At 33.3% G+C, this 21,891-nt stretch overlaps 2 protein-coding genes across 2 annotated transcripts; one reads left to right on the top strand and one right to left on the bottom strand.

Moving 5' to 3' along the window:
• Nucleotides 1–695: 695 nt before the first annotated feature.
• NUDX1 (nudix hydrolase 1) lies at nt 696–4,844 on the bottom strand. The gene is made up of 2 exons (XM_028057133.2): nt 4,657–4,844; nt 696–1,268 (listed from the first exon to the last, which is right to left on the bottom strand). Exons 1-2 carry the CDS (start codon nt 4,805–4,807, stop codon nt 964–966), a joined length of 456 nt encoding a protein of 151 aa, XP_027912934.1. The 5' UTR covers nt 4,808–4,844; the 3' UTR covers nt 696–963.
• Nucleotides 4,845–5,870: 1,026 nt separating this feature from the next.
• Nucleotides 5,871–20,755, top strand: LOC114173162 (phosphoenolpyruvate carboxylase 4). Its single transcript, XM_028057409.2, has 20 exons — nt 5,871–6,233; nt 7,854–8,017; nt 8,199–8,313; nt 8,560–8,637; nt 8,758–8,826; nt 8,999–9,077; nt 9,395–9,471; nt 9,554–9,649; nt 12,983–13,121; nt 14,041–14,175; nt 14,565–14,629; nt 14,705–14,971; nt 15,856–15,981; nt 16,054–16,155; nt 16,229–16,375; nt 16,525–16,623; nt 16,890–16,978; nt 17,171–17,297; nt 17,390–17,596; nt 19,710–20,755. The coding sequence occupies exons 1-20, from the start codon at nt 6,078–6,080 to the stop codon at nt 20,532–20,534; spliced, it is 3,162 nt and encodes a 1,053-aa protein (XP_027913210.1). The 5' UTR covers nt 5,871–6,077; the 3' UTR covers nt 20,535–20,755.
• The last annotated feature ends 1,136 nt before the right edge of the window (nt 20,756–21,891 follow it).

The following is a 21,891-nucleotide window of genomic DNA, read 5'->3' as shown; positions in this document are numbered from 1 at the left end:
ATTATAACTAATTTTAAAGACTAATTTAATGATCAACTATAATTTTTTATTTATAATAGTCATTATTTTATTAATAATTTTTAGTTTGTTAAATTGGTTACTTGCTAATTATTGTTCACTGTTTAAAAATTTTCTTATATTGTATATAAATTCATGCATTTTTTGAATTTGTTGAATGTTATTTGTTTGTATTATTAAAAAAGAAGATCGTAGTCGAGAGTGAAGTTTTATAGATCTTGTTGTGATACTCTTATTCAATATATTATCTTACGGTTGTATATGCCGTCTAAGACTAATGGATGCCATCTATTAATAGAATTTGTAATAACTCAATTATATTGTAAAGTAAATCAATCATCTTATACAAATACGTTAATTAGTTTTTTAAATAACTTGTAACAATTTTGTACGAGAGATTTATAATAATAGCGAATAGTAAAATTATTTAATAATTATTTTTTCTTACGTTAAATTTTTTGACGTGTTTAATAATATTTTATACTGACAATTAAGTTGAAAGTGTTTAATAGTATTTTAAATTGATCTTTTAACTCTATATGACACAAAATAATTGAAATATTTAAATTAATATATATATATATATATATATATATATATATATATATATTTTAAGTTTGATAATCAAATAATATCGAAGTTCGAAATGAAAACAAATTTTAATTTCTAATCCAACATGACCCAAAAATATGTATCCTATAATATCGAAGTTCATAACAATTACAAAATGCGCCATAAAAATACTATCAATCAATCCTAAATTATATCCTATAATAATGACAGACATATTAAGAAGAAGAAGAAATATGAAGGCTGAAAAAATTACAACAATCTAAGCATGTCATACTGAACTACAAAATTCACTCCAACCATGAAAATAAAAACAAAACCTAACCCAAACACAGTCACCAAAGCCACCTCACAAAACACCATTAACAAACATAATTAGGAAGAAAAAGGGTTAAAACCTGCTTTGACCATTCTCTCAAGAGGCCCAAACAAAGGGTGTGGCAAATGATCCCACTCATGCCACTCCCAACCATCACACTTGTCTGGCTCAAGATTCTGTGGCACTTGCTCTTCTTCCACATCCACTCCCATCACTGATCTCATGAAAATGGTCACATAGTGACACTTTTTTGGTTGCTCCAACATCACATTGTTTGTTACTGTTAAAAACTCACTCTTCCCTATGTCCAATCCTGTTTCTTCTTTCACTTCTCTAGCTGCACATTCTTCAAAACTCTCCCCTGCCAAGTTTAAGATCATTTCTTAATGATGCATGAAAATCAAACTTATACATAAAATAAGTTTTCTACTTAAGAACTTAAGAACTCCAACGAAGATCAACCTAACAATGAAAATTGTAAATTATTTACACAAATTTTATAATTACACATCAGAGTAAATTACAATTAAATTCCTTAATATTTTTTTTTAAAGTATACTTACACTCTACCTTTTACTATTCCAATGACATTTCTAGTGCAAGTGTATTGTTTAAAACTTAAAAAGATAAAGTATAATTTAAAATGAATGATAATATAACATTTAAAAAAAAAGAAATGATATTCTAACAAAGATTTTTCTAACAGAGTTGACAAAGTCTACGTGTCAGGCCAGGCATATGAAAAACGCGTTTTTAATTTTTGAACAAAAAAAGCAGAGCGGTTTTATGTAATTTTACTCTCTTTTTTTAAGAATGGCGGTTTCGTTCTCCACTCTTCTTCTGCTTCTTCGCTGCACTTCTCCCATCCACTGTTGTTCTTCATTTCACAATTGTGTTCCTGTCTTCTTCTTCGCTCCACAGATTTTTTGCCTTCTTCTTCATTTTGTTAGGTAAAAGCAGGAATTGTTTCTTCCACATGTTGGTCTGTCACAACGACTAGGGTTTATTCTGTCTTGCCTTAAGCCATGTGTATCGTTCTCAATCCCACAACATCTGTTCCATCTCATTGTGTGTATTCTGTGACCATTCTCTGCATTCCGTGCACCTTAAGTCGGGGGTTTCGTTGGTTTCATATAAAATATGATATTTTCAATTTTAAAGTACCAAACAATTGTTCTTAATAGGGTCAAAATGGGTTGAAATCAGCGAACCAACCTGACTCACCACGAATTCGAATTAGGTCGGGTTGAAATCTTTTCACAAATTTTAATATGGATTGATTTTTGACCCGGCTCTAGAACCCAACTCATCCAGGTTGAACCTCTGGTGAGCTGTATTGACTCACCAACTCACAAATAAAAGAGTCACACAAGTGTTTTTTATTAAGTTGGATAAATTTGGGTCATGTTAGATTGTTTTTTAGTCAACACATAAATAATTTGTATTTTTTTATATTCTGGTTTGTATTTTGATTGTATTAAAGTTTATTTAGATTTTAATTAGAATTATAATTTAGTTTTGAATTAGAAAAAATAAAAAAAAGTATTTTTTTTATTAAGTGAACCCGTGAGCCAACCCGTGTAACCAGTCAACCCGTGGTGGATCGGGTTAGGTTCAAATTTTTTTGATTCGCTAAAAAGTGAACCGAGTTGGATTGACTCACTAAATGATCAACCTGTGATGAGTCGAGCCGGGTTGGATCAGGTTATCCGTTATGACAACTCTAGTCCTTAAGTAGCAAACGTAGTTGACCTTTTTACACACAGTGTCAAGCACATCAAAATGTGCAATTTAATTCACTTGGGTGACATGAGTATGTGGAACTCTACAAATTGAGACAATTATGGGTTTGACCATGTTGTGATATGTATATGATGTGGACAAGGTAGAACATGATATTATCAATTTCTAAGTAACAAACACATTGTCCTTAAGTGGGAAACGTAGTTTAAATTTTTGCAGACAATCTTAGGCACAATTTAATTCACCTAGGTCACAAGGGTATGTGAAACTCTACAAATTGAGACAGTTATGCGTTTCCCCAAACTATTATATATACATGATGTGGACAAGATAGAACATGATATTTTCAATTTCTAAGTACCAAACACATTGTCCTTAAGTGAATAATGTTGTTCAATTTTCTGCATATAGTGTCAAACACATCAAAATGCCCTATTTAATTCACCTGGGTATGTGGAACTCTATAAATTGAGACACTTCTTAGTTTGACCATGCTGTGATCTATAAATGATGTGGACAAGGTATAACATGATATTTTAAATTTCAAAGTACCAAAACATTATTCTTGAGTGGCAAACATAGTTCAACATTTTGCATACGATATCAGGCACATTAAAATCCAAATTTAGTTCACCTTGCTCACATGGTACGTGCAAGTCTATAAATTGAGAGTTTTGGGTTTAACCATGTTGTGCCTGATACCCATGTAGAGTTTCACAAATTGGTTTAATAACATTAAAATCCAAATTTAGTTCACCTTGCTCACATGGGTTTAAAACTGTCTCAATTTGTAGAGTTCCAAATATCCATGTGACCCAGGTGAATAAAATGGGATATTTTGACGTGACACTGTGTGCAAAAGGTTGAACTACGTTTGCCACCAAGAACAATGTGTTTGGTACTTAGAAATTAAAAAATATCATGTTTTATCTTTTCTACATCATTTATATATAATAATTTGGGAAAATGCAATATCTTGGAAAAATCTAGGATTGTGTCAATTTGTAAAGTTCAACATATCCATTTGATCCAATTGAGTTAAATTGAGTCTTTTGATGTGTGTAACAGTGTGTGCAAAAAGATGAATTACGTTTGCCACTTAATGACAATGTATTTGGTACTTAGAAATTTAAAATATCATGTTCTTTTTTGTGTTTGCGGGACAAAACCAAACCAATGAAACCCACCGCTGAAGGCGCACGGAATGCAGAGAATTGTCTGAGACATTTGCTGTGGAAGAGAGAACCAAACCTACGCCTCAATGCGCCACGAAATACACATTGTGAGATGGAACAGATGTTGTGGAACAGAGAATTATACCCACGACTTAAAGACGCGATGGAATAAACCCTAGTTGCTGCGAAGGACCGTGTGGAAGAAATAGTTTCTACTTTTGTCCGACAAAATGAAGAAGAAGAATGCAGAGAGCTATGGAGTGAAGAGGAAGACGGGAACAAAATTGTGGAATGAAGAGCAAAAGTAGAAAAGAGAAATGCGGCGAAGAAGCATAAGATGAGTGAAGAATGAAACCGTCATTCTAAAAAAAAGGGATAAAATTACATAAAGCCCCTCTATTCTCTTTATTCAAAAGTTAAAAACGTTAACTTTGTCCATTTTGTTAAAAAAACTTTTGTGAAAATATCATTTCCGTTAAAAAAACAATTGTATAGAATTTTACAATGGCCCAGTAATTAAAAAATTATGAAATTGTAATGTAATTTATCCTAAACAATATTATACTATTAAAAAACATCATATATGTCTAACCAACAACATATAAGATCAACTGAATGACAAAAAAAATCTAAATAATTTTACTGAAGTTCTAATTCAAACAATATTATATAAAATAAAACAAAGTGAAAACTATAATACACGTTCTTTAACATTTTCAAATACTGTATTCTCTAGAGAATAATTCATATAAAAAATATTATACTATTTATATTTAAAAATATTTAGAGGAAAAACAGAGAATAATTAAAAGAAGAGAGAAAGAGACTGACCGAATTCGAGGTGACCGCCGGGGAGGGCGTAGGTGGCGTTGCCGACGGCAGAGCGGCGGCGGCCGAGGAGAAGCGATCTACCCTTCAGAAGAAAAACGACCACCGCCACCCGCGGCACCGGCGTGGGGTCTCCGTTGTTGTTGTTTTCCATTTTGTTTTATTCTGATTGAAATCTCTGCTGCAGTGTTCCTCTGTTGCTCCACTATATAGTGAAATGCTCCAGTTCTGCTGAGGTAATTCTCTCCAATAGTTAGACGACACGTGGCGTATTGGTTTTTCTTGGAACCTGACCTGCTTGGGCACCAAGCATTTTTATTTTATTGCAGAAATACAAAAGGTTTCAAAGTGTTTTTCACTTTTGACTATTTTATTTGATCCAGGCTTACTATATCCTGATAATAATCGTTTTTAACGTTTGTTAAAAAGTGTAAGAAAAAAAAAATACTATTACAAAAATAACTGTCATAAGTTTTGTTAAAGAAATTCAATATATATATATATATATATATATATATATATATATATATATATATATATTTATTTATATTTATATGGTAATATTTGGATTTAGAAAACCGAATTCATATTATTTTGTGATATTTTTAGAATTTGTAAATTTATTTCATATACATGTAATGCTTGTGTTTACAATTTGTTTAGCAAAAAGTTTTGTACTTAGCTCCAACCCAAAATTTGTTGGCAACCCTTTATCATGGAATAAACACTTGTCAATTTTACAATTATTCTTTTTATCTTTTTACCATACCATTATGCTATATATTCAGTTCCATTATTGAATGTGAACAAATGTATTTTGCACATGTAACAAACGAGGAATCATGAAAAAGAAAAATCAAATTATAATTTAATAAATTATTTTTTATTTTTCCTAGTGATAACTTTTTAAAATTTTTCTCTCGATCCTAGAACATTTTTCTATCACATATTGTCCATCGGACGAAAAGTAATGCATTTTCAAAGATGATGAGATAAAATGTTTTTGTTGAAAATAAAAAATAAAAAAGTAGTTAGTTATTTCTATTTTTTTTTGGGTTATGTTTTTTCTTTTGGTTGGAAATTATTTTCGACAAAAATATTGCATCCATCCGAAAACATTGGAGAAGATAATAGTTAGTCTGTTTGATTGAGAAAGGAAGAGAAAAAAATGAAGTAGAATTGATCACGTAAAAAATGTTCTTACAATTAGTAGGAGAAGAAGAGTCACAATTTCACAACGACCCTTCCTTCACGCCAGTTAGTTATACTTTGCTCCCTATTATATGCCAATTTCTCCTCTCTCATCAAAACACACACGTTCGCGCACTATTCGCAATTCCCACACACTTTTTTTTTTTTTCCTTCTTCTTCTTCTTCGGTGTTTGTTTCTCTGTGTGAGTTGAACTTTGGGTTGTGTGGAAGCAATGACGGACATCACCGACGACATAGTGGAGGAAATCTCCTTCCAAGGCTTCGACGATGACTGCAATATGCTCGGAAGCCTTCTCAACGACATTTTGCAAAGAGAGGCTGGCCCAACCTTCGTTGACAAGCTTGAAAAAATTCGAGTCCTTGCTCAGGTTTTCCCTTTTTCTTCCATTTCACCTTCTTTTTAAATTTGTTTTGCTCTTTTCTTAAATGCCTCTTGCTTGCTGTGCTTTATCTCATCTATTCATGGTTTGGCAAACTTCTGAACGTGAAAAATTAAAGTTATTCAAAGAACTTTGTGGATCATATACATGTTCACATTTACTTAATATGTAATACCCAATGAAACATGCATTATCTATTACCCTTGATTTTATTACAAGAAAAATGATCTTATAACTTAAACCATGACTATATTTCTTTTTTGTAATTGTAAAAAAATAATGGGTCAACTTGTTGGAAAAATTAAATGGAGTATACAGATATTATTTGCTCTTTTGCATGTTATCATACTAAAAAGTTTTATTGATGGTAAAAAAAAAAACAAAATACTAATTTAGACAATTTTTTTTTTTTACTAGTTAGATTTTAGTGGGGTTGTCATTTCAATATCTGTTTTTTTTTTTTTATTCATTATACTTGAACTTGCTTAAGAGATCGGAACGAAGTTTTCTTGATATTTCTATAATGTTTATGAGTATGTTGTTGATGATATTAACTTGATTTTGGTGGGTCTTTAAGTGAAGATCAGTATTTATTTTGTTCTTGTTTTGATTTTATCAAGGTTCAGGTTGTTTGATTGGTGAGAAAGAGGAAAGAGGAAGCACTACGTTGTTAGTGTTTTCTACCTTGATTTTATCATGGTTTTTGCAGCTATGGAGTTTGTTTCCTTGCTGTGATTTCACCACTGTTTTGTTGAGGTTCTGTTTGGTTGTTTGGAGACTCACGGGGTTGTTAATGATTTCCCTTTAAGTTTTGCTGCTTTCATAATTTTTTGTTTAACGGTGATATGGTTTACGAGAAAGTGGAAGAAGGTTCAAGCATGACATGGGTAATGCATTTAGTGTGCCTGCATGTGCGATTCACATTAAGCAAAGACTCAAATCATGATTGAACTAACCCTTTATATGTGGAAATTTAATTTCTTCTTTTAGCTAGTTTTTTGGTTTCCAAAGTTACGAAATCTTCAGTAAACCATTGAGTTATGGAATTTAAAGTTTTGTGATACTAACAGTTTTTGCCTGACAAGTAAATGCAGACAGTAGTTATTGTAAAGGTTGTTTCATCAATTACGAATTATCCTCCAAGAAAATTTACTTTTTAATTGTTTGATTTAAATACATTCTTATCTCTAAAATATAATTCAGTCTTGTTTTTGTCTCTAAAAGATCTTTGTTTAATATTTCATCCTTTTAATTGTTTTTTATTTTGGTTCTTGTTATTTTAGCTCTTTTATTATACTTAACCTAAACTAATTTTCAATGTTTTTTTTTTGTTTTTTAACTTTAAACTAAACTAATTTTAATTTATTAAAAAATTACTTTATTTTTTAAAGTGTTTATAGAAAAGTTCAATCAAATACATTCAAAGCCTAGAATAATAGAAATCAAAAGCAAATTCAATTGTATAAAATAGAAAGGAACACATATTTAATTTTGATTATTTTAAAAGACGAATGCAAATGTTTATATAATTGATTAACCGTGTAACCATTTTTGCATTTGCTGGCAATCTAAGAAATGAAAATTCCTTTACATATTTTTTGTCCTTAGAGTGCTTGTAATTTGAGACATGCGGGGATTGAAGACATGGCTGAGCTGCTAGAGAAGCAATTGTCTTCAGAGTTATCCAAGATGACACTAGAAGAGGCTCTCACACTTGCTCGTGCCTTTAGCCATCATCTTACTTTGATGGGTATTGCTGAAACTCACCATAGGTATCAATTACTAGTGCTATTGATTCATTTTATTAGTTGATTAATCCTCGTCTTTATTTGTGTAAGCTCTGTGTACAAAATCAGCTGAACCTTGGACTAATGACAACATTTATGAAATTTTAAATTTCTCTAGTCCATGATTCCCCAGTGTGATAATCTTGAACAAGTTATGCTTTTGCAGGGTTCGCAAAGGAGGAAACATGGCTCTTGTTGCAAAATCTTGTGATGACATCTTTAACCACCTGTTGCAAGAGGGAGTTACTCCAGAGGAGCTTTATAACTCGGTTTGCAAGCAGGTCTGTTATTTTCATCCTAATAAATTGTTAATCTGCGTAGTCTGTGAGGTACATTGATGAAAATAAGTAAATAATCTTTCATTGTCCATGCACTATTAAATTATTTAATGATTAGCTCTCTTGCAAAAACTTTCGTTGTTGATATTTAGTGAAACATTATGTGCTTACCACCATGGATTTTAACAGATTCGATAACTAATAATTGCTAATGCTATTAAAAATCCAATTTTATTGATGTTGACACAGGGGGTCGAAATTGTTCTCACAGCTCACCCCACTCAAATTAATCGTCGTACCTTGCAATACAAACACATTAAAATTGCTGTGAGTTCACTTTTCTGAATAAATTAAATTACTGGAGGCTTGAGCCTTGAACTTTATGATACAATCTCTCAATATATTTCATTACTGTTTTTCTCTAACTACTTTTTAACCTTCACGCAGCATCTTTTGGATTATAATGATCGAACTGATCTTGGCCCTGAAGACCGAGATATGTTGATTGAGGATCTGGTAGCATTCCTGAATTATTTTTATTCCGCTTAACCAGTGGTGTTTGTATCCAAAAGTAAAATTCCATAGGGTTTTAGGATCGTAGATTTTACTTATAGAAGTGAAACGGTTACTGAAATTTCTTTTCTAGCACATTTTATTCCATTCTCACAAATCATATTGGCTTTGGCAGGTGAGAGAGATAACTTCAATATGGCTGACAGATGAACTTAGGCGTGAGAAACCCACACCAGTCGATGAAGCCAGGGCCGGTAAGCTGCTTGAGTATTATATGTTTTAGATATGCTGATAAACAGAAAATGTTTTAGATATAAAACCTTTACTAACACTTTAACTCTGAGCTAAAGTTGTTTTAGTTGTTCCTTAAGAATGCTCTATCTATTGCCATTTTTGACCAAGTTTTGTTTTTATTGTCCAAAAATGATCTTAGATGAATGCATAATAGCTTAGTCTTTTGGGATACAACCCAATTGACATTTATCTTTTAGCACTTGAATGATTTGATACACTGCTAAAATAAGAAGTTGAAGAACAAGAGCCCCTTGGTTTATCTTTACAATTCTCCCAGGGTTGAATATTGTGGAGCAATCACTCTGGAAAGCTGTTCCTCATTATTTACGTCGAGTTAGCAGCGCTTTAAAGAAGGTATGTCATCTTTAATCTTTGTCTATTAACTCGTTCATTCTTCACCTTTAAGATTTTTAATGCAATTTATCCTTCCCTGCAGCACACAGGAAAACCACTTCCATTGACTTGCACTCCAATAAAGTTTGGATCTTGGATGGGAGGTGATAGAGATGGAAACCCAAATGTGACAGCTAAGGTAGAACTTTCAAATATCCATTCTTTCTGCCTTAGTTTTCTGGTAGTGGAAGCATAGTTGAATATCTAATGTCATTATATTATAGACAACCGAAGACGTCCAGTGTTGCATTCTGTCACTTTGGAATGTGCAAGTTTAATGCTGATATTGAATTGTGAAAACAGTAGACAAAGTTATATGAGCTAAACATGACAATTCTTTTTAATAAATTTTGGAGACTAGAAGTTTACAACTACTTATATAGATACTATATCAGAAAGTATACTTTTAATTTATTCAACTTTACTTATAGAATAAAGTTTATATTCTCTTATAAACTTTAACTTAATCTCTTTTCTAGTCAACATGAGATCCCAATGGTTGCATTACATGATCCATGTAGCTAACATTACAATTGTTATTATTGTTTTTTTAGAAATAAATAACAAAATGCTCTCGAATATAAAATTTAATTTCTGATAGTAGTTGATCCTGTTGGGTTTTTAATAAACTTAAATGTATTAACCACTATAGGTAACTAGCCGTTGTGAGTGGTTAATGCACTAGCCGTTGGAGTCTAGGTAGTTAATGAGTTAGCCGTTTATAGCCGTTTATAGCCGTTTATAGCCGTTGGGAGTACAATAGTAAGGAAATGTGGGTCTATAAATATATTATGTATTGTATGAATAAATAACAACAAGAGGTGAATAAAGTTTTTTCACAGGATCATTTGAGTTGTTGTCTAACAAAGTGCTAACAAAGTGGTATCAAGAGCCAGTTAGCTTGAGTGTTTGAGTGTAAAAAAGAGAGAGCTAGAGAGTTTGAGTGTTTGAGAAAAGAGAGCTAGAGACCTAAGTGTTTGAGAAAAGAGAGAGTGAGATGGCCAGTCTTACAATCAGTGTCTCCCTACCCAAGTTGACAAAGGCTGTCAATTATGACAATTGGAGTCTCAAAATGAAGGCCCTTCTTGGATCCCAAGAAAATTGGGAGGTGGTTGAAGATGGTTTCGATGAACCAGCCAACACTACAGGTTGGTCAAATGCCCAGTTGAAAGTGCTGAAAGACGCACGTGTGAAGGACAAGGCAGCTTTGTACATCCTGTACCAAGCTGTGGACGAGTCTGGTTTTGAGAAGATTGCAAATGCTAAATCTTCAAAAGAAGCGTGGGATATTTTGGAGAAGGCGTATAAGGGAGATGACAGAGTGAAGCAGGTGCGACTTCAAACACTTAGAGGTGAATTGGAGAGCATGAAGATGAAGGAGACAGAAGGAGTAGCCGAGTACATTACTCGGGTTGAAACTGTGGCGAATCAACTTAGTAGAAATGGAGAGATGTTGCCTGCTAGCCGAGTTGTGGAGAAGATCTTGAGGTCTCTAACAGATGACTTTGAGAACGTGGTGTGCACGATTGAAGAGTCCAAGGACTTGTCAATGCTCACGGTTGAAGAGCTTGCCAGGTCCCTTGAGGCGCATGAGCAGCGGAAGAAGAAGAAGAAGGTTGAGCCACTTACTCAATTACTCCAAACAAAGATGTCAATTAAAGATGATAAAGCTCAGAACACTCAAGGTAGTGGACGATATCGAGGAGGTATAAGAAGCGGTCCTGGTGGTAGAAGCCGAGGACAAGAAGAGAAAGAACAATCCGGTCAACAAAATTGGCACGGAAGAGGACGAGGTCCATGGAGAGGAGGTCAATCAAGCAACTCAAATGTTGAGTGCTTCAAGTGTGGCAAGTATGGCCATTATGCAAAGGACTGTTACTCGGGCAAGTGTTTCAATTGTGGTAAATATGGACATTTTGCCAAAGATTGTAGATCTGAAAGTAGAAAGGAAGATACGATCAACCTCACAAAAGATGTTGAAGAAGAAGCGACATTGTTGATGATGGCGCGTATCTCGGGAGTTGAGAATAAGCAAGTGGTGAACTCGGCAAGAAGACCGAGTAGCATGGAGAATTCAGCAAGAAGGCTGAGTATAGTCGATAACTCGACAAGACAGTCGAGTAGCGTGGATAGGTCAGCAAGACAACCGAGTAGGTTGCATAGGCTGGTGAGACATGTAGATAGCCCGGACAGGGTGGTGGAGCGTGTAGATACCCCAGACAACATGGTGGAGCATGAGGCCAACTCAGTTAACTTGGTGGAACGCCTACATAGCTCGGATAAGTTGGTGGAGCAAGTGGATTACTCAGATAGCTCGATGGAACATGTGAAAAGCTTGAATATCTCAGAATTTGAAGAAGAAAAGCTTCTAATCCAAAGGTTAGAGATAGCAAAAGGAGACTTGCAACAAAGTATTGAAAAGGAGGTTAGAGACAATTTAATTCTACAAGAAAGCGTAGAGAGAAGGAAACAGGCTTTGCAAAAGCGGCACTTGGAATTTGAAGAAGATGTTTCAAGTTTGCAAGAACATTTACGAGTTGAGAAGGATCTGAGAGCTGCACTCGAAGTGCAAGATGAGAAGTGGCGACTTGAAATGGATGAGGAGATTGAGCACATGGGTGTGGTCTAACCTTTCAAAAGGGAGTCAACCTATTGATAAGAACTCAGTTAACAACAAATCGGCCACAAAGACAAAGAACTCAATGAGTAACAAGTCGGTCAAAGAGAAGAACAAGTTTGCTAGTAAGGATGCAAAAACTGAGAGAGCATATAACAAGTTAGCCACAGGGAAAGCGAAGTACAAGTCGACCATAGATAAAGTGGAAGGGAAGTCAGTCATGAAGAAAGCGAAGAACTTAACTATTCATGAAAGGGACAAGCACAATGTGAGAAGAGTTATTGCACGTTGGAAGCCGTGATGAAGAATAAAGGAACAAAGATGGAGAATAATAGAAGCATTTAAGTTTAAGGGGGAGTTTTGTTGGGTTTTTAATAAACTTAAATGTATTAACCACTATAGGTAACTAGCCGTTGTAAGAAACTAGCCGTTGTGAGTTGTTAATGCACTAGCCGTTGGAGTCTAGGTAGTTAATGAGTTAGCCGTTTATAACCGTTTATAGCCGTTTATAGCCGTTGGGAGTACAATAGTAAGGAAATGTGGGTCTATAAATATATTATGTATTGTATGAATAAATAACAACAAGAGGAGGTGAATAAAGTTTTTTCACAGGATCATTTGAGTTGTTGTCTAACAAAGTGCTAACAGATCCATCTTTTGACTCTTCAAGGTTGGAGTTGAAGGAAGTGCTTTTCTGTTTCAATTACTTAAGTTTGTGGCCTGTGATAATCAATAAGTTACCAAATTTTTTCTCTTACCTAGTAGTGGGATTTTCTTGAGGAATATCTATGTGATTTTTATTTGATGATGTAATTCAAACTTAATTATGTAATTGGCTTTCCTTTTGTTCTTCAGGTCTCAAAAGATGTTTCCCTTCTGTCTAGATGGATGGCAATTGACCTTTACGTTCGGGAAGTGGATACCCTGAAATTTGAGCTATCCATGAAACGGTGCAGCGATAAGTTGTCGAAATTGGCACATGAAATTCTAGAAGGTTTTTTCTGTTTAGTTTTGTATTTGATGATATCTTCCGAATGCTAACGGGCATATCAATTATCTTTCTTTTACAAAATTTGATCCCTGCATCCTGTTTGTCATGAAGTAACACCTAAGTCATGTGCTCAGAAAATTGAAACACTTAAGATAGTTTCTTTGGTAGGTTAGATTATCATGTTAATTTAATTTCCTTTTTAAACCCTAACTATAATCAATTATGTAAATTTTGTTACATAAATGGTGATATTATGATCTTTGGATTTATTCTTGAGGCTTTGGTTACGCATTTAATCACCTCTCTGGTATTTTTTTATGCATTACTTCTTTTGACGCATCAAGGCATTTTCCTCTTGTCAAGGGATTTTGTGTCCTTGTACGAGCGGGTTAATCTTTTTGTAACAATGGTATCATAGTCTTGCAACGAATCTAATGTCTCGAGTTCGAACCTTGGGGAGGAACCTAATCTAACCAAGGGAGAGTTCTGAATTCACCTAGCCTCTGAAGGAAGGGCATTTCTTAAGGAATTTTGTGTTTTTGTACGATCAGGTTAATCTTTTCGGTTGCACACGTGTGGTAAAAGCTTTGAAGTCATAATTTGTTTCGTAGAATGTTCTTTTCTGAACGATTCGTATAATGAGGCAACAAAATCTACTTTTACATATGGCAAGTTTTCTTCCAGCATGACAATTGTTTGTTGAAAATATTTTAAACTTTGGTATAATATAATATTGTCTGATGCGGTGTAAGTGGAATGGTCATCCATTTGTTGTTCTATTTATGTACTTTCAATGTCTTTACAGGATTTACTGAAGATGTTTCGTTATGAATTGTTCCCTCTATAGTATGCTAGATCAAGATATCTCTGATACTCTTTTGATCCAATTTTAAGTCTTTGATGATTACTTCGTTTTCTTCAGAAGCTAACAATGAGGAGAATCACCGTGAGCATTGGAAAGAATCTAGGAGTATAAGTCAATTCAAATATTCTAATCAACAAGCTTCACCTCTTCCAACTAAACTTCCACCTGGAGCTCATTTACCTTCTTGTACTGGTATACACACAAATTTGCACAAAATTGTGTGTTTTTTTTTTGTTTGTTTGAATATTGTGTTTTTTAATGGCAACGTCAATTTCATAAACATCTTGTCTCTTTTAATGTAATGTCCATTTTTCTAGAACCACACAAAAATACTTATATGTCATTTGTGGCTTCTAACTCTAATATTAATTAATTAAGGAATGATGCTCCTTGCTGATTACATGAATAAATGAACTGGAATTTGTCTATCTTAAAAATAACTTACATGATGTCATGCATGAGGAATAAAGTAAAATTTTATTAACATGATGACATATATAAATTCTACCCAATCAAGTATATTTTATTTATTTGATATCTAATAGAATGAAGTTCTAGTGTGTACGTTTTATTTCATGTAGAAAAAGGTGGATCTGAGCATCCCAGACTCATTCCAGGTGCTGATCACAAGCAATTCATTCCCAAGGTAGATCAATAGAGTAAATTTCTCAATTTTCCATTTAATCTTAGATAATACATGGCTAAACAAATTCCCTGATAGGGTGGCGAGATTTCAAGTTCAACTGAGAGCAGCAGTATCAATACCCGTTCACCATCACTAATGTCACCAAGTGCCAGTACTTCTTCATTAGTTTCAATGTCACGCTCTCCTTCTTTCAACTCTAGTCAACAACTTCTTGCTCAGAGGAAATTGTTTGCAGAATCCCAGATAGGAAGGACCAGTTTCCATAGGCTTTTGGAGCCAAAGCTCCCTCAGCATCCTGCAATTGCTCCTTATAGAGTTGTCCTTGGAAATGTAAAAGATAAGGTATATTACTTCATCAGTGCTTCAAAATTGGCCAGTTGGACCCATATATTCTGCTGAACTTAAAAGCATTATAACCTAACTTGTCATATATTTATTCCTATGCAATTTCCATAAAGGATTTAAATTAAACTCCAGTTTAACTTGAAAATGAAAAAAAGTGATATTGCATAGCCTTTTTTATTTGTTTGGGCTGGTTGAAAGTTCATTTTGGTTCAGAAGTGAAGTTGTTTTTGAAATAATTTTCTAAGTTAGAGAATCCAAGACCATTGTTCTTTTGTTTTCCTCTTGTTCGCTTCATTTTACCTTTAGGAAAAAGAAAGGTGATTATGAAATCAAGTGGGTAGAACCATTAAAGAATGTAATTATTGCAGAAAATGTTGTGGCAAATAAAGCTTTACGAAATTGATTTCAGCATATAGATATTTTCCGTATTATTTCTAGGTAAAGAGTGATGAAGTTTTGAACTTGAATCTTGACATTACAGACTTGAAATTCAATTGCAAAACGCCTTTATGTGGAACGACACATTGAATTCCCATGGATTATTAACTTACGTGCATTATTAGGAGTTGTTGTGGATATTTTGAAAATCGTATTGCTTGTGGTCAAAGACGGTTAAGTGCACTTATCTTCAGATCAAGCCTTATTTGCATTATTCCATGCTCTTTCATGACAAAGATTCTTATATAGACAACATCATATACGTCTGTATATGCATGTTAAAAATATAATTTTTCTAGTTTTGTTTGAATAATGTCCATGAAGGAATGGTATCTGGTGTGCCATTAAGACTAGTTCATATATACATTTTTATTGAATGTGCTGGTTTTATATGCTGTCCTATTACTTAGTAATAGTGTGCATCATCTGTTCCATGTGTTTAGCTTTTGAGAACTCGTAGACGGTTGGAGCTTCTTCTCGAGAATGGTCCATGTGAACAAAATCCTATGAATTATTATGAAACAACAGATCAGCTCTTGGAACCTTTGCTCCTTTGCTATGAATCTTTGGTACTTTTTCTTTTTCATACCTTTTACCCTCTAAGTTTAGCATAATTATCATTTACCTCTATATTTCTTCAGCAATCATGTGGATCTGGGGTGCTAGCCGATGGTCGACTTACTGATCTGATTCGAAGAGTCACTACTTTTGGCATGGTGTTAATGAAGCTTGACTTGCGCCAGGTAAGGCTTCAAAGTTTTTTCGTTCATTATTGATTGGATAGTAAGTTGTGGCCTGAAATTATCAGTGTGACAGGAATCTGGCAGGCATGCTGAAACGCTTGATGCAGTTACAAGTTATTTGGACTTGGGTACATACAGTGAGTGGGATGAAGAAAAGAAACTGAACTTCTTAACTAAAGAGCTGAAAGGGAAAAGACCACTGGTTCCCCCTAGTATAGAGGTGAGATTGTTAGAATGTTATACCAAATGCCAGTTTTGTATGTTATGTGTATCAAGTAGGACGGTTAGAATGTTATACACTGATTTTTTTCTTCATTCTGTTCTCCGGAGTTTCTGTTTTTAATTGGCCCCTTAATCTATTCTTTGTAGGTTGCTCCAGATGTTAGAGAAGTCTTGGACACGTTCCGAACTGCTGCTGAGTTAGGAAGCGATTCATTTGGTGCCTATGTGATCTCTATGGCCTCAAATGTATTATTAACTATTCTTGTACCTACAAATTATCACTGCAAAACATGCTAATCGAATTTTTGAAACACTTTGTGTATTACGAATTCCGTTGCCAAACTCCTCACAAACAGTGTCTTGTACTTTTCTTTTGCCCCTTCTTTCTTAGTGTTTGATTTTGCATGAAAAAAAAAAAAAATCCTCTGTTTCTATATTCTTTGTATCTGATATTGAATACTTAGATGTCTAATATGTTTTCGTTGCCATTTTTGTTTGCATCTGATTATCAGGCCAGTGATGTTCTTGCAGTAGAGCTTTTGCAGAAGGATGCACGACTTGCTGTCAGTGGAGAGTTAGGAAGAGCTTGTCCAGGTGGAACGTAAGTGTGGAAATGAAATGTGTGTCGTAGTTTTCAGAAAACAGACCATAACCACTTGTGTTCAGCGGAAAAGTTGCAACTGTAACCACATTTTAAAAACCTTTTACCTAATTACAAGGGTTTTGATATGAAAAAATGTGCTTGTAAATTGTCAAGGGCTTTTAATTTTACTAACAAATGTGTCCAACATAGGCTGCGGGTGGTTCCTCTATTTGAAACTGTAAAGGACCTGAGAGGAGCTGGTTCAGTTATCAGAAAGCTCCTGTCAATAGATTGGTACCGACAACACATCATTAAAAACCATAATGGGCATCAAGAGGTACTTTCTAACCCCATATTCATTCCATTTATGTTGTAGTACTGTAGCTGTGATGTGAATTCCTGTATGGTATTATAAATTTGTCTATGCAGGTTATGGTTGGGTATTCTGATTCTGGTAAAGATGCCGGGCGCTTCACTGCTGCTTGGGAACTTTACAAAGCTCAAGAAGATGTTGTGGCTGCATGCAAGGAGTATGGTATAAAGGTTACTCTCTTTCATGGCCGTGGGGGGAGTATTGGCCGCGGTGGTGGCCCAACATATATGGCCATTCAGTCTCAACCACCCGGCTCTGTGATGGTGGGTTTTATAACGTAACCTTACTAGTTTGAACTTTCCCTTTAAAAACTTAGAACTGGATAACGTGAATTTATAATGTTTCAATAAATAATTTTTAGATGGTAATTTATTTTTATAAAATGTTTAAAATATTTTATGATAAAATATGTTATTTGTATAAATAATTTTAAAAAATTTAAAATTTCTCAAACTTTATCTCTCGAATATATTTTTTATTTTCATATTCTTTTATGGGTTCTAGACCTCTTCGACTTAACTTTAAATGTTACCCACTCGACAAAGGTCGGGTATTGCCGGCTCAACATCATTTTCCCAAAGAGTAGTATTATTGTGAGATTCAACAAATTTTTACAATTATTATCTTATCCTTCAATTTTTTATTTTTATTTTACAAATACAAAAGTTAACATTTTTCAATAATCAAAATATTCCTAAAAGTTGGTTCTCTTGTATAAATATAGCAAGTGGTGTCAAAATAATATTTTCCTTTACTCAATTAATGTTGGCAGCTTTCTTTTAAGTTATAGTTAGTCATGATTATTTTTTTGGTTGTTATCAACAAATTTTATTTATTTTTTGTATATTTAGTTTTAAATATTAATTTTTTTTATTAATATCAAACATTAGATGTCAATGAAATTGTTTTTGTAGTTAATTTTTTTTAATCGATGTTCATAAAGTGATTATATTTTTGTTGACATTGTTAAGATTATATATTTTCTATTGTAGATTAAGATTATTTCTTGATCCTTATCTATAACAATATATAAAGGGAATTCTCTTTTTTGTGTCCACTTTTCAAAATACCGATTTTACCCTTTAAATATAATAATTTATTAAATTTTTAAAAATTGATCGTTACTTTTACAAACTTTTTATAAAATAAGATGTCTCTCTTCTTCTTTATTTATCAATGATTGTTCTTTTATTTGTTATGATATATTTCACTTTATTTTTAATAAATATAATTTTAATATATATTAACTTAATAACATTATAATATTATCGCCTACTAATATAATATCATGCATATTTAAAAAATACATACAAACAGGCGCGAAAGCGCCTGTGTTACGCTAGTCATTAAGAATGCCAGTAACTTATTGGATGAAGTTTGTTGTAGTTATTCTTTTATGTATGCAAAAATTGTTTTTCTATTGTTGTTACTTATATTTTGTTTTCAAAGTTGATCAATTTTTTTCCTAATATATTAATTAATGCTAATAAAAATAATTGTGTCCATTAACTGAAATAACCTCAACTGAAATTGATTGAGAAAAAAAGTAATTTTATTATAAAAATTTTGCAATTAGGGGTAATTGAATCCTTAATAAAAAGTTTAAAATTTAATAAATTTAAATTGGCTTCAAACAAAACACTTGAGAAAAATAAATAGTTTAAAATTAAAGCCATTGAAATTTTGTGTTTAAATATCTCAAAAATTATGTAATTAGTTACTTAAACAAAAGGTTATCTTATGACACAATTTCCAGAATCAAGCATTATCCTAGTATGGAGGTGATAGGCCATGTTTCAATGAATTTTTCTATGAAGAAAGTAATAAAGTGAATTAAGTTTCTCCTGTAAAGTTAAATCAACTTATGCACCTCAATTTTTTAGAGAACTTGGATGAAATAGCTCTTTTGAAAATCAAATTCATTTGTTTATTTTAGCTTTTAACAGGAAAAACTCAGTTTACTTTATCTTATTATTTTCTTCTCCCACAGATACTTATACAAGAAGTTTATAGTTAAACTTAATGTACATTTCTCATTGTCATAGATGAGGTAATGTGGACTGTTGAATTGCTAGAAGGGTGAAGGTTAACATGGGATTCTTGGTCTGTTCATTTTATTAATTTTTGAGTTTCGTACACCATGAAATTGTCAGGTTTGAAACATAGTTAAGCCAAAAATTCTAGAGCCTGGAATAGCACATGAAATTTGTTTTCACTTGAAGTCATTTTGTTTAACTGCGAACTAAATTCTGTATCATGTTTCCATCTAGTCTCTGGTTTGTCAAAATTTCAATTTGCAGAGACATTTGAAAGCAGAGCTACAACAAGCACTGTTCTGAAACCTGTGATACTAATGTGCTGCATGCTACACTGTAGGGAACCCTTCGCACAACAGAGCAAGGAGAGATGGTGCAGGCCAAGTTTGGCTTGCCACAAACAGCTATTAGGCAACTTGAGATCTACACAACAGCTGTGTTACTTGCCACCCTGCGTCCTCCTCTCCCGCCACGTGAAGAAAAGTGGCGCAATCTGATGGAAGAGATTTCAAAGCTGAGTTGCCAATGTTACCGCAGTGTAGTGTATGAAAATCCAGAATTTCTGTCATACTTCCATGAAGCCACACCTCAATCAGAGCTTGGGTTCCTCAACATCGGTAGCCGCCCCGCAAGGCGAAAGAGCACTATCGGAATTGGACACCTCCGTGCCATTCCCTGGGTGTTTGCATGGACTCAAACGAGGTTTGTTCTTCCAGCTTGGCTTGGAGTTGGAGCAGGGTTGAAAGGTCCTTGTGATAAAGGACAAACTGAAGAGCTAAAGGCCATGTACAAAGAGTGGCCTTTCTTTCAAAGCACCATAGACTTGATTGAGATGGTTCTGGGAAAAGCAGACATTCCTATTGCCAAGCACTATGATGAAGTTCTTGTCTCAGAGAAGAGACAAGAAATTGGAGGTCAACTGAGGGATGAGCTCGTCCAAACTCGCAAGTTTGTGTTAGCTGTTAGTGGGCATGACAAACCTCAGCAGAATAATAGGAGCTTGAGGAAACTGATTGAGAGTAGGCTTCCCTTCCTCAATCCCTTGAACATGTTGCAGGTAGAGATTCTCAAGAGGCTAAGGAGTGATGATGACAACCTTAAAGCCAGAGATGCCTTGCTCATCACCATAAATGGCATTGCTGCTGGTATGAGGAACACTGGTTAAGTTCTCAACAACTATACACACATTGTTACTGATTTTGTATGTTAACATGGTCCTCACCACTTTCCCATTTTATTTTTGAGACCGTTTCTAGGATTAGGTATATGCTAATGAAAGATTAATGTAGCCAAAAGCCTTAGTCAAATGTTTGTTACACAGATATGATTCATATAACTTCAATATATGGGATGACTATTTGTCCCCTGCATTTGACTTTCTTCTAACGGGATGACTATTTCTACACCCATTATCTTAAATAAGTTTTTATGAATTAATTTGGCTAATTAAAATGAATAAATTTTTCTTTATTTTTAATTAAAAATTGTTTTTTTTTTAAGGAAGTACATTAGATAGTTGATTTAACCACTCACCCTAACATAAATATGCAAGATTCTATATTGGTGCACTGAACTAACTGTCTACAAAATTCAAAATCATTTGAAAGGAGTCCTTTCTGAACATGTTAAATCCATCATTTACTTTTTATAGTGAGCACGTATGAAAGAAACACAAAACTGAAGTGAGATTTTCCCGAGCCTCGTTAATCTATATCAATAAACTTTTAACACACAAGAACTAATAGTAGGAGTAAATTAATCTTGAAATTTTAAATATGAGTCTAAGTCCTACATTAAGTAAAAATAAAAAAATTGAATAACATAATATAAAGAAGAAATCACAAACTTGTTGGCTTAAATTTTAAAGCATAAAATGGATCATTAACTAAATCAAACTAAAATTTTAATGATTTTAAATAACTATTAGAGAATCACTTGAAAAGTTATTGAGAGCTCGGATAATTCATGTCAAAATCATCATCATTCTTGTGATTCGGTAGAATTATGAAATTATAGTTATTCAAACACTATATGATAATGAAGGTATATATGTAGTTATTTATCTAACATGTTTAGTCTTGCAAATAAAAATCATCAAATTAATAAACTATTGATTATCGAATAGTGATGAAAGATTAGATGAATATTGGACTTAGTCCATCTTCTAGTGAAATATTTTATGAGGACACGAGGAGAATTGAATAAGGTTTATAAATCCTCCTCAAACATAAAAAAAAATAATTTGTGATTAAATGTTTTTACTTTGATATATTTCTGGTACACTTACTAGAAGATTCAAAAAAAATTGATGATATGATAAAAGTTTGATTATATTAGAATATCCAAATTAAACTTATCACACGACTATAAGACCTCGTTTGATGCATTTTGTTTCAACTTCTTTATTATTTTCTTTGGTATTATCATTTGTGATTTGTTGTGCTTTGTTGATTAAATTGACGACCTGTATTGATAATTGAAATATTTCTACATAATTAAATCTAAATCGAAGGATTTCATAA

This window comes from Vigna unguiculata, chromosome 2 (assembly GCF_037176805.1).
Source record: "Vigna unguiculata cultivar grain cowpea cultivar isolate G323 ecotype 2 chromosome 2, ASM3717680v1, whole genome shotgun sequence".
NCBI classification, from domain to species: Eukaryota; Viridiplantae; Streptophyta; class Magnoliopsida; order Fabales; family Fabaceae; genus Vigna; species Vigna unguiculata.
This window is presented reverse-complemented; position numbering and strand designations above follow the sequence as displayed.

Excerpts from the sequence above, each read along its gene's own strand:
- NUDX1 (XM_028057133.2), bottom strand. The coding sequence starts at position 4,807 with ATGGAAAACAACAACAACGGAGACCCCACGCCGGTGCCGCGGGTGGCG. Across the intron at positions 1,269-4,656 it reads CGGCGGTCACCTCGAATTCG|GGGAGAGTTTTGAAGAATGT; the intron begins GTCAGTCTCTTT and ends TAAACTTGGCAG.
- LOC114173162 (XM_028057409.2), top strand. The coding sequence starts at position 6,078 with ATGACGGACATCACCGACGACATAGTGGAGGAAATCTCCTTCCAAGGC. Across the intron at positions 14,630-14,704 it reads ACAAGCAATTCATTCCCAAG|GGTGGCGAGATTTCAAGTTC; the intron begins GTAGATCAATAG and ends ATTCCCTGATAG. Across the intron at positions 16,376-16,524 it reads TGGTTCCCCCTAGTATAGAG|GTTGCTCCAGATGTTAGAGA; the intron begins GTGAGATTGTTA and ends TATTCTTTGTAG.